This window comes from Microtus pennsylvanicus, chromosome 10, assembly GCF_037038515.1.
Source record: "Microtus pennsylvanicus isolate mMicPen1 chromosome 10, mMicPen1.hap1, whole genome shotgun sequence".
NCBI classification, from domain to species: domain Eukaryota; kingdom Metazoa; phylum Chordata; class Mammalia; order Rodentia; family Cricetidae; genus Microtus; species Microtus pennsylvanicus.
Window position 1 is genome coordinate 93,226,986 of NC_134588.1, and position 15,245 is coordinate 93,242,230.

General features: G+C 37.0%; 1 protein-coding gene across 1 annotated transcript in view; it reads right to left on the minus strand.

The window, feature by feature from the left end:
• Nucleotides 1-14,810, minus strand: part of LOC142858167 (interferon-activable protein 204-like) — a 40,421-nt gene extending 25,611 nt beyond the window's left edge. Inside the window, exons 1-7 of the mRNA XM_075987360.1 lie at nucleotides 14,546-14,810; nucleotides 10,835-10,894; nucleotides 9,133-9,417; nucleotides 7,132-7,253; nucleotides 5,928-6,095; nucleotides 3,251-3,730; nucleotides 1,806-2,222 (exon numbers count right to left, since the gene is read on the minus strand). Of these exons, the coding sequence (XP_075843475.1) occupies nucleotides 1,806-2,222; nucleotides 3,251-3,730; nucleotides 5,928-6,095; nucleotides 7,132-7,253; nucleotides 9,133-9,394 (1,449 nt within the window). The 5' untranslated portion in view covers nucleotides 9,395-9,417; nucleotides 10,835-10,894; nucleotides 14,546-14,810. The remainder of the gene's footprint in view (nucleotides 1-1,805; nucleotides 2,223-3,250; nucleotides 3,731-5,927; nucleotides 6,096-7,131; nucleotides 7,254-9,132; nucleotides 9,418-10,834; nucleotides 10,895-14,545) is intronic.
• Nucleotides 14,811-15,245: the final 435 nt, after the last annotated feature.

A 15,245-nucleotide genomic window follows, 5' to 3' on the forward strand; every position in this document is an offset into this window, starting at 1 on the left:
GGGGCTTGCTGGCAAGCCTGATTACCTGAGCTCAATGAGCAGCTCTCATGGTAGAAAGAGAAAACTCATTTGTGGAGTTCTCTCATGACTTCCACACTACTTTAAAAGTTTTGTGTTTCTTCCCATCCCTCACAGACAAAATAACTGAAAAAAGGTTTTCAGGAACCAGAGAGTTTAAGATGTTTTAGTGAACAAATCTTTTCTTTGAATTCCCTCTTGAAGCCTTGTGGGCCTAGCGTTAATGATTGGGTCAGCATTGCAGCCCTTGGAAGCCACTCTTATGTATTACCTACTTAATGATTTCTTCTGCTGGGTGTTTTTAGGAAAAATGAGTATATTTCTAAGTACTATGGTAACATATAAGAGTATCTGAGATTTCTTAAGGGACAATAAATGAAAACAAGAATAATACAGCAATAACCGTTTAGTTACCATTGCAGGTTTCTTAGGTGTCTCCAGGAGGCCTGAGAGGAAAGGCTACTTGTGACTCATTGTCAGTCTGAGAAACCCTACTCTAAATCTTTTTTATTCAATTTATTTTAATTTTTATTGAAAATAAATTATTTTCATGAAACCTAATCTAATCATAATTTTTCCTTCCCTACTCCTAGATTTTCCTCACTTCCCTACCTTTCCAACTCCACAGCTTCTTTCTCTCTTTCTTAAGAAAACAAACAGATTAATAAAGAAGAAAATCAACAATAATGAAACAAAAGGAACACTAACAGAAATAAGAAATAGTATGTGAAACAAATACACAGACATAGAAATAGAAACTAACATTCAGACGACATAAAGACTGATATACTCACTCGCCACACACCCACCTCATAGACACACACACACACACACACACACACACACACACACACACACACAGACAGACACTCACCTCCTTTTTAAATGGATCACATTTGCTCTTGCACACATCATTCACTCTACTCCTTCCTAACCTCTCATGGATTAAATCTACAGCTTTTAGTTCTGGCATTTAAGTTCATGCCCCACTTAGTTTACTTGTTAATTGTGTAACCAAAAGCACCAGAGCAGTCAAAAACAGCAGAGATAAAAGTAAAAAGCCACGAGTGATTCATAAACAACGAATTATGAAAACATACACTTAAAAGCATACTAATGAATTGGTACGTTGGCCCTTAAAAAATACTAAAAAGTCACAGATTTCCTTGAATTTCCTAACTTTTGTTGTGCCTAGTTATAAACTGTGAAATTAAACTAGACTGTTAACCTGTTCTTCCTTTTATCATTTAAAACATTAGTCACCCTATCAAAAGATCTTGATACAATGTAAAGAATATTATAATGAGAACACATTAAAGAAATAATCTTGGCTAGTTGGTCATGACTTCAATCTGGGCCAGAATAGTCTCTTGCTTTTTATTCTCATCATCACAAACTGTATATAGGCTTTGAGTTCGGCTCTTTTCACAGCTGAGTTGCCAATAATAGGGGCATGGAAGCTATCAAAGATATAGAATCTAACAGGAAAGTGTGTTATAAACTGAACAGTGTCTAGGAATAAGATGGATATAATTGATTGTCAAAGCCAGGAAAATGCCAAAGTTATTGATGAATCGATTTCTAAAGATTTTTTTCATGGTTTTAGCTTGTGGAGAAGAATGATAAGAGCTTCCCCCAATCCCCAAATAAGGAAACCATTCTCATCTCTTTCTGATATGAAAAGCGGTTACTTCCTATGTTAAATAAGTTGAGCAAATTCCAGTGACAAGTTAAAACTTAAAATCACAGACTGCAAAAGAAATTTTACAAGTACCGCAATGGCTTACCTTATATACCATAAAATCTCCAGTCACATATGTCCCCTGTGCCTGTGAGAAAAGATCCCTAATTTTAGGAGTTGCATTAGCTCTTTGCCTCAGTGTTTTTGAGATATTCATTGTTCTGTTCTTGTATACATCAGAAACACAGAAAGCTTTGTGTATTTCCAGAAATCCATTTGAGCCAAAATAATTTGATATGGCAATAATCTTATTTGGAATGAACTTATTCCTCAGCACTGGGTCAAAAATCTTCACTCTGAAGAATTCATTCTCAGTCGCCACTGTGGCATGGAACATCCTTTTGTCATCAGTCAAATCATAAGTAAATGGTTCTGTTACTTTCAAAACCATCACTTCTTTGGGTTCTTGATGGTAACCTTCTTCCTTAGATGGTTCCTTGGGTATGGTTCTTCTCCTTGGTGTCTACATAAAACACACACAATATAAACATGTGTAATTCAGACAGATCATAAGGCACTATTCCACTGAGGACAGTGGAGAACATCTAAACAATGATTGTAATACTATAAATAAAGAGAGAAATAGATATTTACCTGAATTATTACCTAGTGATTTCAGTTAATATGAGTGTTACTTGGTAGACGAAAAGATTATACTTACAGTAGTGGGGGCTGAACTTAAAGTCCCCAATGCTCTAGTCAAGTTTTCATTCTAGAAACATTTGGAAGAGTTTGATTACAAAACCTTGACTAAAAATTAGAGCTTTCTTATAATAGGTATAGGTAAGCATCCTAGGAAGATACCCTCAAATATTGCTACTCAGAAAGGGTCCAGGTTAGTAGCTCTTCTTTTTCTATAATAACAAGCATGGACAAGACTCCTGTGACCAGAAAATGTTTATGAGGTCATTTTACTTTGAACACCTGCCTTCTCAGTATGCTACTCCATTTCTGAGCATCAGGAGAGCACTTTGAAATCGAGGCAACACTATAGAACTGAAGGAGGAAGTACATGGACAGTCACTGCCAACCTGGGTACCAGCGCAGAGAGGCAGCTATAACGGAAGGACTCTCTGACCCTTGACTTGGAAACATGCAAACTTCACCCTGTGGGTGATGGGGCATAACTCTGATTACCAACTGCTATGTTCTAACATCAGGAAGTACATTTCCAATATAATTGCAGCAGCGATTCACAATCTGAAGACAACACCTTGAATAAAAAGTATAATGTGCAAAATTAAATACGCACGTGACTCAGCATACTCTTTACAGATAGTCATGATCAGGTGATCGCTGACTCAGATTTTCTTAATGGAGTAGAACATACAACGTATTCTAAAATTGAATGTAGGGAAGGATCAGTAATTATACACCATAAAAATAGTGATTATTTAAGTAAAAGATCATGTGTCCATATAGATTAATGAAAAAGTCTTGCAGGCTTGTGCTAATCTTTGTCATTATACTTTGAGAGTAGGAAGCCATTACCTTGCATGAACTGCTGCTTGTAGTTGCTGGAGACCCCAGAGGATCATGGAGAGTACTGATTGCTGATGCTGGAGACCCCCTTGGAGCAAGGAAACTTTTGGATGCTGATGGTGGAGACATATATAGAGCCAGGGGACTTTCAGATGTTGTTACTAAAGGTACCCGAGGAGCCTGGACACCATTGGACAGGGTTAGAGGTAACTGAGAGATCAGATGGGTGTTAGAGTCTGATACTGGAGATGCTAGAAAATTCTGGCAGGGTAGTGCTGGAGTGCCCTGAGCCTTTTTTAAAGCGGGGCATGGAGGTGTCTGGGGAGTCTGAAGGCTGCTAGAAGCTGTTGTCAAGAGTCCCCGACAATTTTGGAGTTCACTGGCAGCTGAGGAGTTGCTGGTATCTGATAATTCTGGAAGCTGCTGTTCTTCCTGGGAAATCTCTGTTATTAAAGTCCTCTGGGTTTCGATACTTGTCCTTTTCTGTTTCTAAAAGAAAATATAATTGAGATATTTTTAATGCTGCTTAATGGTTTTTAGAAATAAGATCAAATACATCCTTTCACTTTCTCTTTTGAAAAGAGAACTTTCAAACCTGTCACCTTTCTCCTGGGCTGAAGGAAGTATTTTAGAACATACTTATTTTTTCTAGCACCGAGATTCCATCCTTAGTGATCGATATTACAACTCCTCTTAAAAGTCAGGTATTGAAATTTCACTGGTCTGGGATGGAATACTAGCTCAAGTATCTCACAAAACTGTCCAAATATTACTTGGCATATTCAACTCTTAGTGTCATTTTATGGGAAAGGAAGCATGAGATAAAATTGGTCATTTCTATATTTTTCTTCATGTAGACTTTCCAATTCATCATATATTCATTTTTATTGTACACACGGGATTCCCCCACCACACATACACAGTTATACTTCTTCAGGTGACCTTATAGAAATTGTGTGACAAATATCCTAAAAAAATGGACCACAAAGATATCTTTTGATGGATCGGATGTATCTCAGTTGACAGAATACTGGACTCACATGCGTGAAGCCCATCCAGACCCATTTAAACCCTTGTTTAGGTATTTAAAATAGCCATAACTTCAATTAAATCAAACTTCTACATATGTGAGAAGTACTTGTTCTTCAGGCAATCGATCTAGTTAGGCTCTTCATTACACTTATATAATCTTTAAAGTACAAATTATAAATATTTAAAAATTTTGCTTTAAAAGTGAAGGCAAGTTAGTATGCAAAACCCTTTGAATAATTGCAATGGCCATTTCTAATGCAACAATTGCTATGAAGCTGATGCCATTCTAGTTAAAATGACTACTAGCTGTAGCCTATTTTCCAGGATTGTATACATTTTGAATTATATTGCTGTCATCATTTACAAACACGGTTAATTAGACGTTCCTAAGGCATTTCCATGCAAATACCAGGACTCTGCCATTTAAAAAGAATAAATGTTGGTCACATGGCATGTACAACACAATTGTATCATGCAATAAATAAGGAGATTTGTATAAATTACAGTGCGGTTCTCAAAATACATGCCTGCCGAATATATATATATATATATATATATGTGTATATATATATATATATTTATTTAAGTAAATGATTAGTAGACTAGATGAGGAGTTCTTTGTCAGTTATGGTTGTAATTTTATGAAGAAGGCATCAAAATGGGAACAAGAATCCATTCCCTTTGATGAGGAATTGTTGGCGAATATTATTTGAAGGTATGTGAATTTTTTTATGCTGCATTTGATTAACTGTGAAGCTGTGATTCTTTTCCTGTCTAAAACACCTGATGGTCCTAATAAAGAACTAAACAACCAATAGTGAGGCAGGAGCAAGGATATACAGGGCTGGCAGGCAGAGTATGTAAACAGAAGGAGAATCTAGGAAGAGGAGGAGAACAGAGGACAAGGGGAGGGAAAGAAACATCAGGGGCCAGTCACCTGGCCAGCCACAGAGCAAGAGTGAAAGTAAGAATTACAGTAGAGAATGATAAAAGCCCAGAGGCAAAAAGTAGATAGGATAAGGTAAAAAAGCTTGCAAGAAACCAAACTAGGGCCTGGCATTCATAACGAAAAATAAGCTTCTGTGTGTGCTTTATTTGGAAGCTGCATTGTGGGCTCCTCATAAAGTCAAAAGAGTAAACCATCATAGAACAGGAATGGCTGGAAGAATTTAGTGTATGCCTTGACAGGATGGGAGCGGTCTGAAGCTGACTCTTAGCAAGAGTGATCATTTCAGTTATATAGTGTTTGGTTAGGGAATGAACAGCGATAAAAGACTTCCAAAAATGGAAACAGCATGTATCAAAACACGTGCTGAAGGGAACACATAATGGTGAAAATAACCTTTGTGGTTGGGTCACCAGCAAAGGGGAAAGGGCTGAGAAGAAAGAAGGCAATGAAGATTAACACATTCTTATGTTTATCCCTGACTGTTTCCTCTAGACGTCCTTCTGAACCCTAAGCAGAAAGTTGGTCTACAACATTAGAAATCATTCCACAAAGGCTGTGATACATGATTTGATAACACAATTAGCTATTTAATAATATGAGAAAAATCCCTGAAGTAGGGAATCAGTGAGATGTTTTTCCAAGGCTGTGGTGAACCCAGTGATATGGTCTGTAAAGGTGCAAGGACTGAGAATATAAAAGTGGTACCTTGTTGGAGGAACTGCTGGGTGGTATTGGTGGAGGCTTATGAGGAGTCTGGAGACAATGTTCATTTTTTTGTATGCTGCTTTCTGGAGCTTCTGGAAGATGAGTCTGCTCCTGGGTAAGCTTCCTTTTCTTGCCACCTTCAGTTTCTGTGGGTATTTTACTCTTTTTCTGAAAGAACAATGTTTGTCTTCCTTTATTGATTTTCCTGTGTGTTGGAAATTGAACTCCAGGCTTTGTACATGCTAAGATGTGCTTTTCTATACAGTTTTATCCCCAGCCCTTAGGAATGTTTTTAGTATTAAATAAAATATATTTTTAAGACCATAAGAAATTTTGTTTTATTACTGGATTCTAATTATACATTTTTTTTCATTGTGCATACCTCAGTCTTAACAGACAGATTGTATAGTATGGTGGTTTGAATAAGAATTGCCCCATAGACTCATATATTTGAATACTTGGTCATGAGGGAGTGTCAGTATTAGGAGGTGTGACCTTTTTGTAGTAGGTGTGTTTGGTTGGAGGAAGTGTGTCACTGAGGGGTGGGACTTGATGCTTCAGATGGTCAAGTCAGTCCCAGCCTCACTCTCTGTTATTGTTGCCTGTGAGGATGCAGAACTCTCTGTTACCTCTCCAGCACAATGTCTGCCTGCATGCTGCTATGCTTCCAATTATACTATTAATAATATAATATAATAATAACACTCTGGATGTAAGCAAGCGCCAATTGAATGTGGTCTTTTATAAGAGTTGCTGTAGCCATTTTGTGAGAAGGGGAATCTCTTCAGAATAATGAAAACCCTAGCTAAGACATATAGGACTGTCTCATAGAGGAGTAGAAAAATTACATTTACCTTGTCATATTCATCCCTGTGGAGGCAGAAGAGTATTAGATATGGAAGTATAAAGTCCATATTATGTTTAATCTTTTTAAAAACCTCATCTCATAGCAACTGCCTTTTCAGTAAATAGTCTTTAAAGAGCCATGTAGTGACTTTTTGGTTGATATTGGGGGATTATACTGCACAACATAGAACACATGATAAACTCAGCACAGAATGAGGGATGGGCCACTATGAATTTGTTGACTTGGAGTTCTGTTTTAACAGAGCCTTGGACTAGATAGAGTACTACATCTCTCATAAAAATTAAGAAGGGAAGAACCTGAAAAAAAAACTTTTTGGTGGGAGGTTAGCTACCTTACCTTTGAAGAGGGCTTATTCTTGTTTGGTTCATTATCAGTGGAAAGAGATTGGGAACTACTGGGTTCCTCTTGCTTCCTTTTTTTCACTGCAGTTTTTACTTTTTCTTTATTTGGCTTTTTAACTACAGGGATGAAGAAAACACACTAAGTCCAGGAAAATGGTTAATATGGCTGAAGCTTATTCAGAATTATTTGTCTTTCTCTTTTAAAAAATGAAACGGGTAATTTATTCCATTTCATTAGTGATTTCACAGAAAGACAATTTCATGCTGTTTTTAAGAAAACCTCTCTGGTTCATGTTTACCAATAAAGATTCAGAAGCTAGATGTTGGGGTGAAAGCTTGCTAGCTCACAGAGGCAGAGAAAGCACCCAGCTGACCTTCCTATTCCACTGATGTACCATAAACCCCTTTTCCTTCATTGTCTCAAACCAAAATCTCTCAACCTGAATGTCCCTCACATCAGCTTTTTGTGCTTCTTTCTATCCATTTCTATCCATTGCCCTGACTTCCTCCCACTCTCTATGGTTGTTTTCCTAGTAACCCTATGTTCACTTCCTGTCAACTGGTTGCTTGCTCCATCTCTTGGCATGTGGTTGAATTTGTTTTAACCTGTTTACAATATTCAACCAGAAAGCTCTTGGATTAAAGGTGTGTGCTAGGGCTGAGCCACTCCAAACCTCGAAACAGTTTTCTTTTCAGTAAATAATGCAATCTCAGGGTGGAAAGTGCAATCAAATATTATGCAACAATTTTAAGAACTATTTAATCTCTTCTTGTGTCTGTGTGTTTATTTCCTTCTGCTGCAGATGCTCTACCTGGTCAGAAAGTCGCCAATGATAACAAGTCAGATACAGGCACCACCTCAGGGGATTCTTTACTCATCTCAGGCATAGTGGACTCAGCTTCTCCATCCTGGGAACTTCTGTTTATGTCAGTACAAGCCTGTGCCAACAATCTTATCCCACAGACTGGTTTTATAAACCTGATGCTTTATGATAATAGCATTAGGTTACTTCTTAGGAGGATAATTCCAAATCACAGAAAACGCAAAAGAATTATGATTTGATATTTGATGTAAATACATAGTAACATTGTATTTTGACTTCTATATTGGGATATATCTTTCTATGCAACTCAGGGTATTCTCAATCTGGATGTCTCCTTGACAGAGTTTCCTTGTGCTAAATTCTCAGGTCAGAGTTGTGTACCAGTATATCCAATATTGTTTAAAGTTTTAAATTTATGTTATTTAAATGCTTTAAGTGATTTTTAAAATTTTTAGTTTATCATTTTCTAATTTTTCTAACATGTTGAGTGTTGGGCCTCATGAAGCCTGGGAGTGAGGCCCAGTGTAATTTCCCGAGTCTAACTTGTGTTTGCATGAGGCCTAGTGTAACTTCCTGAGCGTAACTAGAGTTTGGAGACCTATCTCTGACTAACTGACCTAGACCCGCCTCTGCCCAGCTACCACCAATGTGGTAGAATATTATTGGCCCTCATTCCTTACTCCACCTTGGCCCATCCCAGGCTTCTCCTCCCCCATCACAACCCTATATAAGTCCCTGCTTGATACTAATAAACGAGTTTCTGCTTTGACAGACTCCTGATTCAGTGGGTGTATTTCTCCCTTGTGCCCCGGGTGGGAGGGTGGCTGAGTTGTGACACTCATCATCCCATTCAGCATAAGGGAGAGTCCAGTGGCTCTAGCTCTGCCCCTCCCCACTCTTTCTGCCAGAGAACCCAGCATGTGGGTACTGTAATCTATTACAACTGCATTTTATTTTATTTACCTCCAATGCAAAAGATGTCTACCAGAAAATATGTCAAGCTTGTTTCTAAGAAAGGATTCCTTGAAATTTTCAACTAGTCTGAAACACTTCAACCCCTATAATTTCTACGGCACACATGGGAAAGGGACAGATCAGCTCAGATCACTGCAGGGAGCTAGAAAGTTTGGGGAGAGTGGCCAGAGATGAGTGTCCAGGGTAATCCCCCTTACCTTTTGCTTTCTCTTTTTTAAGTGTTTTAGCAAGGTCTTTAAGATCTTTACTCTTTTGACACACTTTTATCAGCGTGTCCAGTCCAGAATCTTCTTTGAATGTGTCCTCCATCAGATCAGAAATCTGAATTTTGTCATAACCATCATAAATATTTTTATTGAGATTTAGTTTTTTTCTTAGTAAGGACTTGAATGTCCTAAACTGGTACTCATTCATGTTTTCGAATCCTTTTAGAAGAACAATTGTCTTGTATTTATTCATTATTTCTAAAATTATGGACAATCCTAAAAGACAAAAATGGGTATAGGATTACACACTTATACAGACAATTCCAAAACAAGGATTTTCCTGTATTAGTGAATAACCCCAATTGATAATGTCTATAATTGCATGTGAGAGAAAAACAGAGTTACATACAACCGTGTCACTGTCCAAAATGGATGTAGAACTCCTGTATTAATAAACAGGTCTAGGAAATTCTTTCCCAGTAGCCATGTTAGGTGACTTAGGCCAGTGGCAGTCGTGGGGGGAGAAAAGTGTTGGAATCAGTCATTGTTGCTGTTTCTCGTAGTCTGGGCTATGAGTGTTAAAATCCTGAGTCCTTTTTCTATCCTTATTTAGTGCTTCATTCCTGAATATCTGCCTGTGCGTGTCTGATTTTTCCCAGTCTAAAGTGACCTATATGCAAATGGACTGCATCTGATTCATCCCGGATAAACAATGCCTGAAGTAACATGGCCCATGTGAGCCACTGACCCTTGTCCGCTAAGGCTTTAGCCAAAACACTCCTCAGGAGCATCCTTTCTCTCCTGAGCTTAGATTTTGTGTTCTATGGGTCCTTTGTGTTGATGTTACTGTCAATCTCCCAAACATCTACATGTTTTTCAGAGCAGCACCCTAGAATTTATTGGATGGATTTGCATTAGTGGTTTCTTGATTTATCCTTTCAGACTTGACTTAGTGATACGTACTTGTTCATAGACACAGTTTTCTAACTACAAGTCATGCTTAAATCATTCCAGGGACTTTAATAGCTTCATAATTTATTTAAAAAGTTCCTGTCTCCTAAAATATATAGGAAATACTTTAGTCATCTGCACTCTTCCATTTATGTTTATTTTTATTACTGAGACCATATGTTTCAAAATATACAAAACATGTTCGTATTGTCAAGGTTTGTGATGTATCCATTTTTCTTCATTGTTTAGAAAGCTATTCTCACATTTTTTTTCTCCATATAATCTTCATAAACTTTGAAAACTTGAGTGTGAAATGGGAGGCTAGGGTAGTAGAAGGAATAGACAAAGGAGTAAGTAACCATAATTTTATTTCTAAAAACTGAGATGGAAATGTACCACTGTAGAAGCTTCCTAATACACACACACACACACACACATATATATATATATATATATATATATATATATATATATATATATATATAAAGAATTTCCATGAATTTACTCTATAATGGGGCAACCGTATTTCTACTAGACACTACAGGTTAACAAAATACCCAGTGCTAGGAATGAATGGATTTGCTCTCTTGAAATTACTGGCCAGTCATTTCTCATAGACGCCCAATATGTAGATTATGAACAATGTTCTTGGTTACATGTCAAAACTTTGTGGTAAGAATCTATTACAGAAGACACCAAATTATTGAGTCACAAAACATGGGAAAATCAAGTTGGTACTCACCTGGAAGCTTTTGTCCCTACTGGCTAGATTTTCTAATTCTGGAAGGTACTATGCACAACACTGGAGGAAGAAAATTAAAAAAAAAAAAAACCTTACTCATCTGTGGATCCTTGGTGGAACACTAGCAACCAGTCTAGAAATACATGCTCACTGGTGCAATAATGACATAAATGTGGCATTAACCATCCATTTGGTTATTTGATCTAAGGCATGTATGAGTGGAAACCTTTATCATTACTGAGACAAAAACCCTGTGACTAGACGACTGAGAGTCACTAGTTGAGAACCTACTAAATTTACATTCTTAAATAGGAGTATAATTAAATTTACTATTATATCCACGGGTCTTTCAACACTCATCAGATAAATTTGTAAAGAAAAATATAACAAAAATTAGAAAATTAGAAGCAACTAAAAATTTGCTTTCTGGAAATTCCCCAATAGGCTAAGATCCTCCTTTAGAGCTCATCAACAGTTCATGTAGTTCCTTGAGAAACTTCAGAGAATGCAGAGTCCAATAATTCAATTTATATTATTTTAGTTTAGGAATCATGCCTGTATGGACATTTCTATAATTGGATTTTAATTTCTAGGCCTGTTAATTGGTTCTTTTTTTGAGAAAAATTGAGCATCATCCATGCTCAATGAAACCCAAGAATAAACAGAATGTTCACACGAGGACACAAGAGAGGGAAAATGGAGAGTGTGAAGAAAAAGACATAGTCTGTAGGCCCTAGGACATTACAAAACAGATCATCTCCATATCCGAGGAGGAGATGAAAAGAGGCTCTCAACAGTAAAACTCCCTTCTTCAGAGCAGCATTCTAACTTTCATGCAATACTGATCTCCAGACCCCAGAGAAAATTACAATAGAAAGATTTTATTTGAGTTGGTACTTGTGCAAACACAACTGTTTCCAGCACAACCCGATATGTAATGACAGAAATAATGTATAATTTTTGTGGGTTTCACTTATTTGAGAACATAAAATTTGTTTTGTTATTGAAGCAAAATTGAAGCAATTTTGTTATATTGCTTTTGAATTTAGACCAATTATCCCAAGTTCAATAAATTTCCAAAATTACACAATTTCATATATATGTATCAATGCCAATCTATGCCTACCACATTCTGGATATCAATGTGTTCAGCCTCACTGCTTAGAAGCTAAACACTTTAAATGCCCAGTCTCTTTAAAGGACCAAAATTCTCTTTCAAATTTCAAAGCCTCTCTAAAATATCCAGTCTCTCTGCAAAACACCCAGTCTCTCTCTAAAATGCCCAGAGTCTTTCTAAAATACCCAATATCTCTCTAAAATACAAAAAGTCTCTCAAAAAATATCCAAAGTCTCCCTAAAATTCCAAAGTTTTAAAATTTTAAAGTATCTCAACTGTAAACTCTCACAAAATAAAAAACAAGTTCTCTGCTACCAGCAGAGAAATGTCATCTCAGGTCTTTTCCTTATTCTCAGGAAAACTTTATGAAGATGAGAAGAAAAAAAAAAAGTAGAGAAAGAGGTTTTGGATGAGTTCAGGGAACCAGTGTAAACACAGCTGGGCAGGCAGGAACTTGAGAATTCAGAGTGGTTGTGGTAGCATCCTAAAGTCTGTGGAGGTTTCAGCCAGGAAAAATCCTAGAATGAAATGAGAGGGGGTCGTCACAAAGCCCCTTAACCTTCTAAGGAGTTTTTGGAACTTGATAGTTTCTGGGAGAGGGAGACTCATTCGTGTTAAAGGGATGCCCCGAAGGTAAGTTGAGCACAAACTGTACCTGATGGGTTTTAAAGATAAAGAGAGATACGAAGTTGGATATGTAGGAAAGGGAGTATGTATCTAAAAGGTGTTGTGGCACGGGATAAATATGAGCACAATACACTGTAGGACTCTCTCAAAGAACTTGCAACAGTGAGAAATCCAAAAAATGCTGTTCTTAGCTAGGAGGTGCTGTAGCACACTGCCTTTTCAGCCCTCAGGAGGCAGAGTTAGGCAGATCTCAAGGTGCTTTTAAGGCCAGCCTGGTCTACAAGAGCTAGCTCCAGGACAGCTAGGACTGTTACACAGATAAACCCTTTCTGAAAAAAAAAAACCAAAAAAAGAAAGAAAAAGAAGAAAAAAAAAGAAAGAAGAAAAGAAAAAGAAAACAGTTCTTTCTTAATGAAAACTGCAAACTTGATGATTAGGCACACATATACTTAAAAATAAATATCTGATTAAAATTAAGGTGAAAGAGGAAGTACATACCATGGTTGAGGGGCAGATGATAGAGGACATACAGTTTGTTGATGTAAGATACAGACATCCTACAGTGAAATGACCTTAGCAGAAGCAGAACAAAAACCTGCTCTTAACCAGCCCATAACAAAATATCTAACCAGTCCAACGACAACTTCTTTGAAATGTTATTTAAGAAATGTACCCCTATGTTGTTTTAAAACGTTCCTTAACAATGGAAAAATAAAGAAATAATTAGAAACTAAAGACAACTCTGATTAACTTACATTAGTGAAGATTTAATAGAAATGAAGGGAAAACTCTTATCAAATACCAAGGTATGATTAAACCTTCCCATGCAAGAAAAATATAACAGTTTTAATTATGGATTTGTCTACTAATAATTGTTCATGCTCTTTCTTTTTATTCTGTTCCTTCACATCTCTATGAAAACATGAAATATATTTTGACATAAGTATACTTATCAACACACTTACATGCATCATATACATTCAATGTCTCTGATAGCACACATACCTGTGAGTTTAAAAAAAAAACTCAAAAGGAGATCCCATGGTTTTGTGGACAATATAACAGTGTGTCAATAACTGAATGACTAATTGAAAGCATCTGCAAAAATCTAGAAAATTTGAGCAACTGCTAAACTTAGAAATATGGGTTTATTATGGGTACAACTCTCAAATCGACATTTAAATTATGAAATTCAGGAACATATGTAGTGCTATGTCAGAGGACACAGAAAGTGTTTAAAATATTTTAAACGTAGACAATAGAAATACATTTCTATTTAGCTGTCTTTTATATCCCTTATATCTTATGACAAAAAACTGCAAACTAATAAAATATAACCAACCAAAAAGAACAACTTTTTATGATGACAGAAAATTTCTCCCAGTGACTAAATAATATTTTTACTTCCCTGTGTGAAGGGAAAAGTATTAAATATGCTTATTAAAACAGGATGTATTTGAATAGCTGGGTTTAGGAACCTTAAAAATTTTTACTACGTATGTCCACTGACTCTCATCTTGTTTGTTATTAGGATATTACTAGATAACACAGACCCCTGTGCAGAAGCATTTTCATTCAATTTTATTTCATGGTAATTCTTCATATCATTCCCTGTCCTTTCCTCAGACATGTGCCACGGCCAACAGGTTTCCGCTAACTCTTCAGCCCAGATAGCTAAAGCCTTCTTCTACTTTTCTAGTTATTTATACTTACACTTTGAAAGTTTATTTTACAGTCTGCAGTAATCAAAACACATCTTTTCTTGCCTCAAACCCCAGAGATGGAGGAACAAGCATGTCTGCCGTCTTTTTGCCTGAAGCATTAGAACCCAGCTGCAGGGTTTCCCTGCCCTTAATGTAGCTAGAGCCATCTCTGTCTCCCACCCTGCATTGGAAGAACCCACAGTGATCTCCTGCCTTCTTGTTGGTTTCACAGAGCTATTCCTTATATTCAAGGGTAGAACTTACCTCCCGGAAGTTTCTCAGTAATGTCCAGATTGTAAATCCTCAACAAGGCAAGAAATAGGGCTTGTCTATTTTGTGTAGGAAGATAAATCGCTCAAAAAGTACACAGCAGGGTGTTGAAATCTCATTAAATGCTGAGAAAATGTAGTATCTACAAAATAACAAGGAAGACAAGGAAACTGGTTATAAAGTGAGTTCCTAATTTGAGAAGTTGTAGATGTCTGACCTCTTGCTGTTTCCCTGGGGAGAGTTGTGATGAAATAGGACTCCTCCCAGCAGTGTTCATAGCTTTCGATTTCCCCAGCTTCTCAACTAGAGCAGCTTGTTTCCTGTAACAAGTGCAGTGTCCAGGAAGAAAAAAAAAAAGAGCTACTCCTTACTCAATTATTTTTCTTGCAAATAAGAGTAGGCACAAATCCCAACATCCCAACAGTAAGCCTACCTCTTCATCAGATTTACACGTGGGTCACTGGGAATCTTCCACTCATTTGAATGAAGATGAAATCACAAAGAGCTAACAGTGAGTCACACAGCCTTCTCACCCTGTTTTCCTGTTTAGGATGGAAGCAGTCAGAGATAAACTTGCCAGATTCTGTTGTTCCCCAAACCTGGCTGCTTGTTTCCTGAGTAGGGAAGATTTGTGTTAAATCACCTTTGATTTAAGCGCTTTCCTAAGCATTTATTAATTTATTGATGGTTCCCA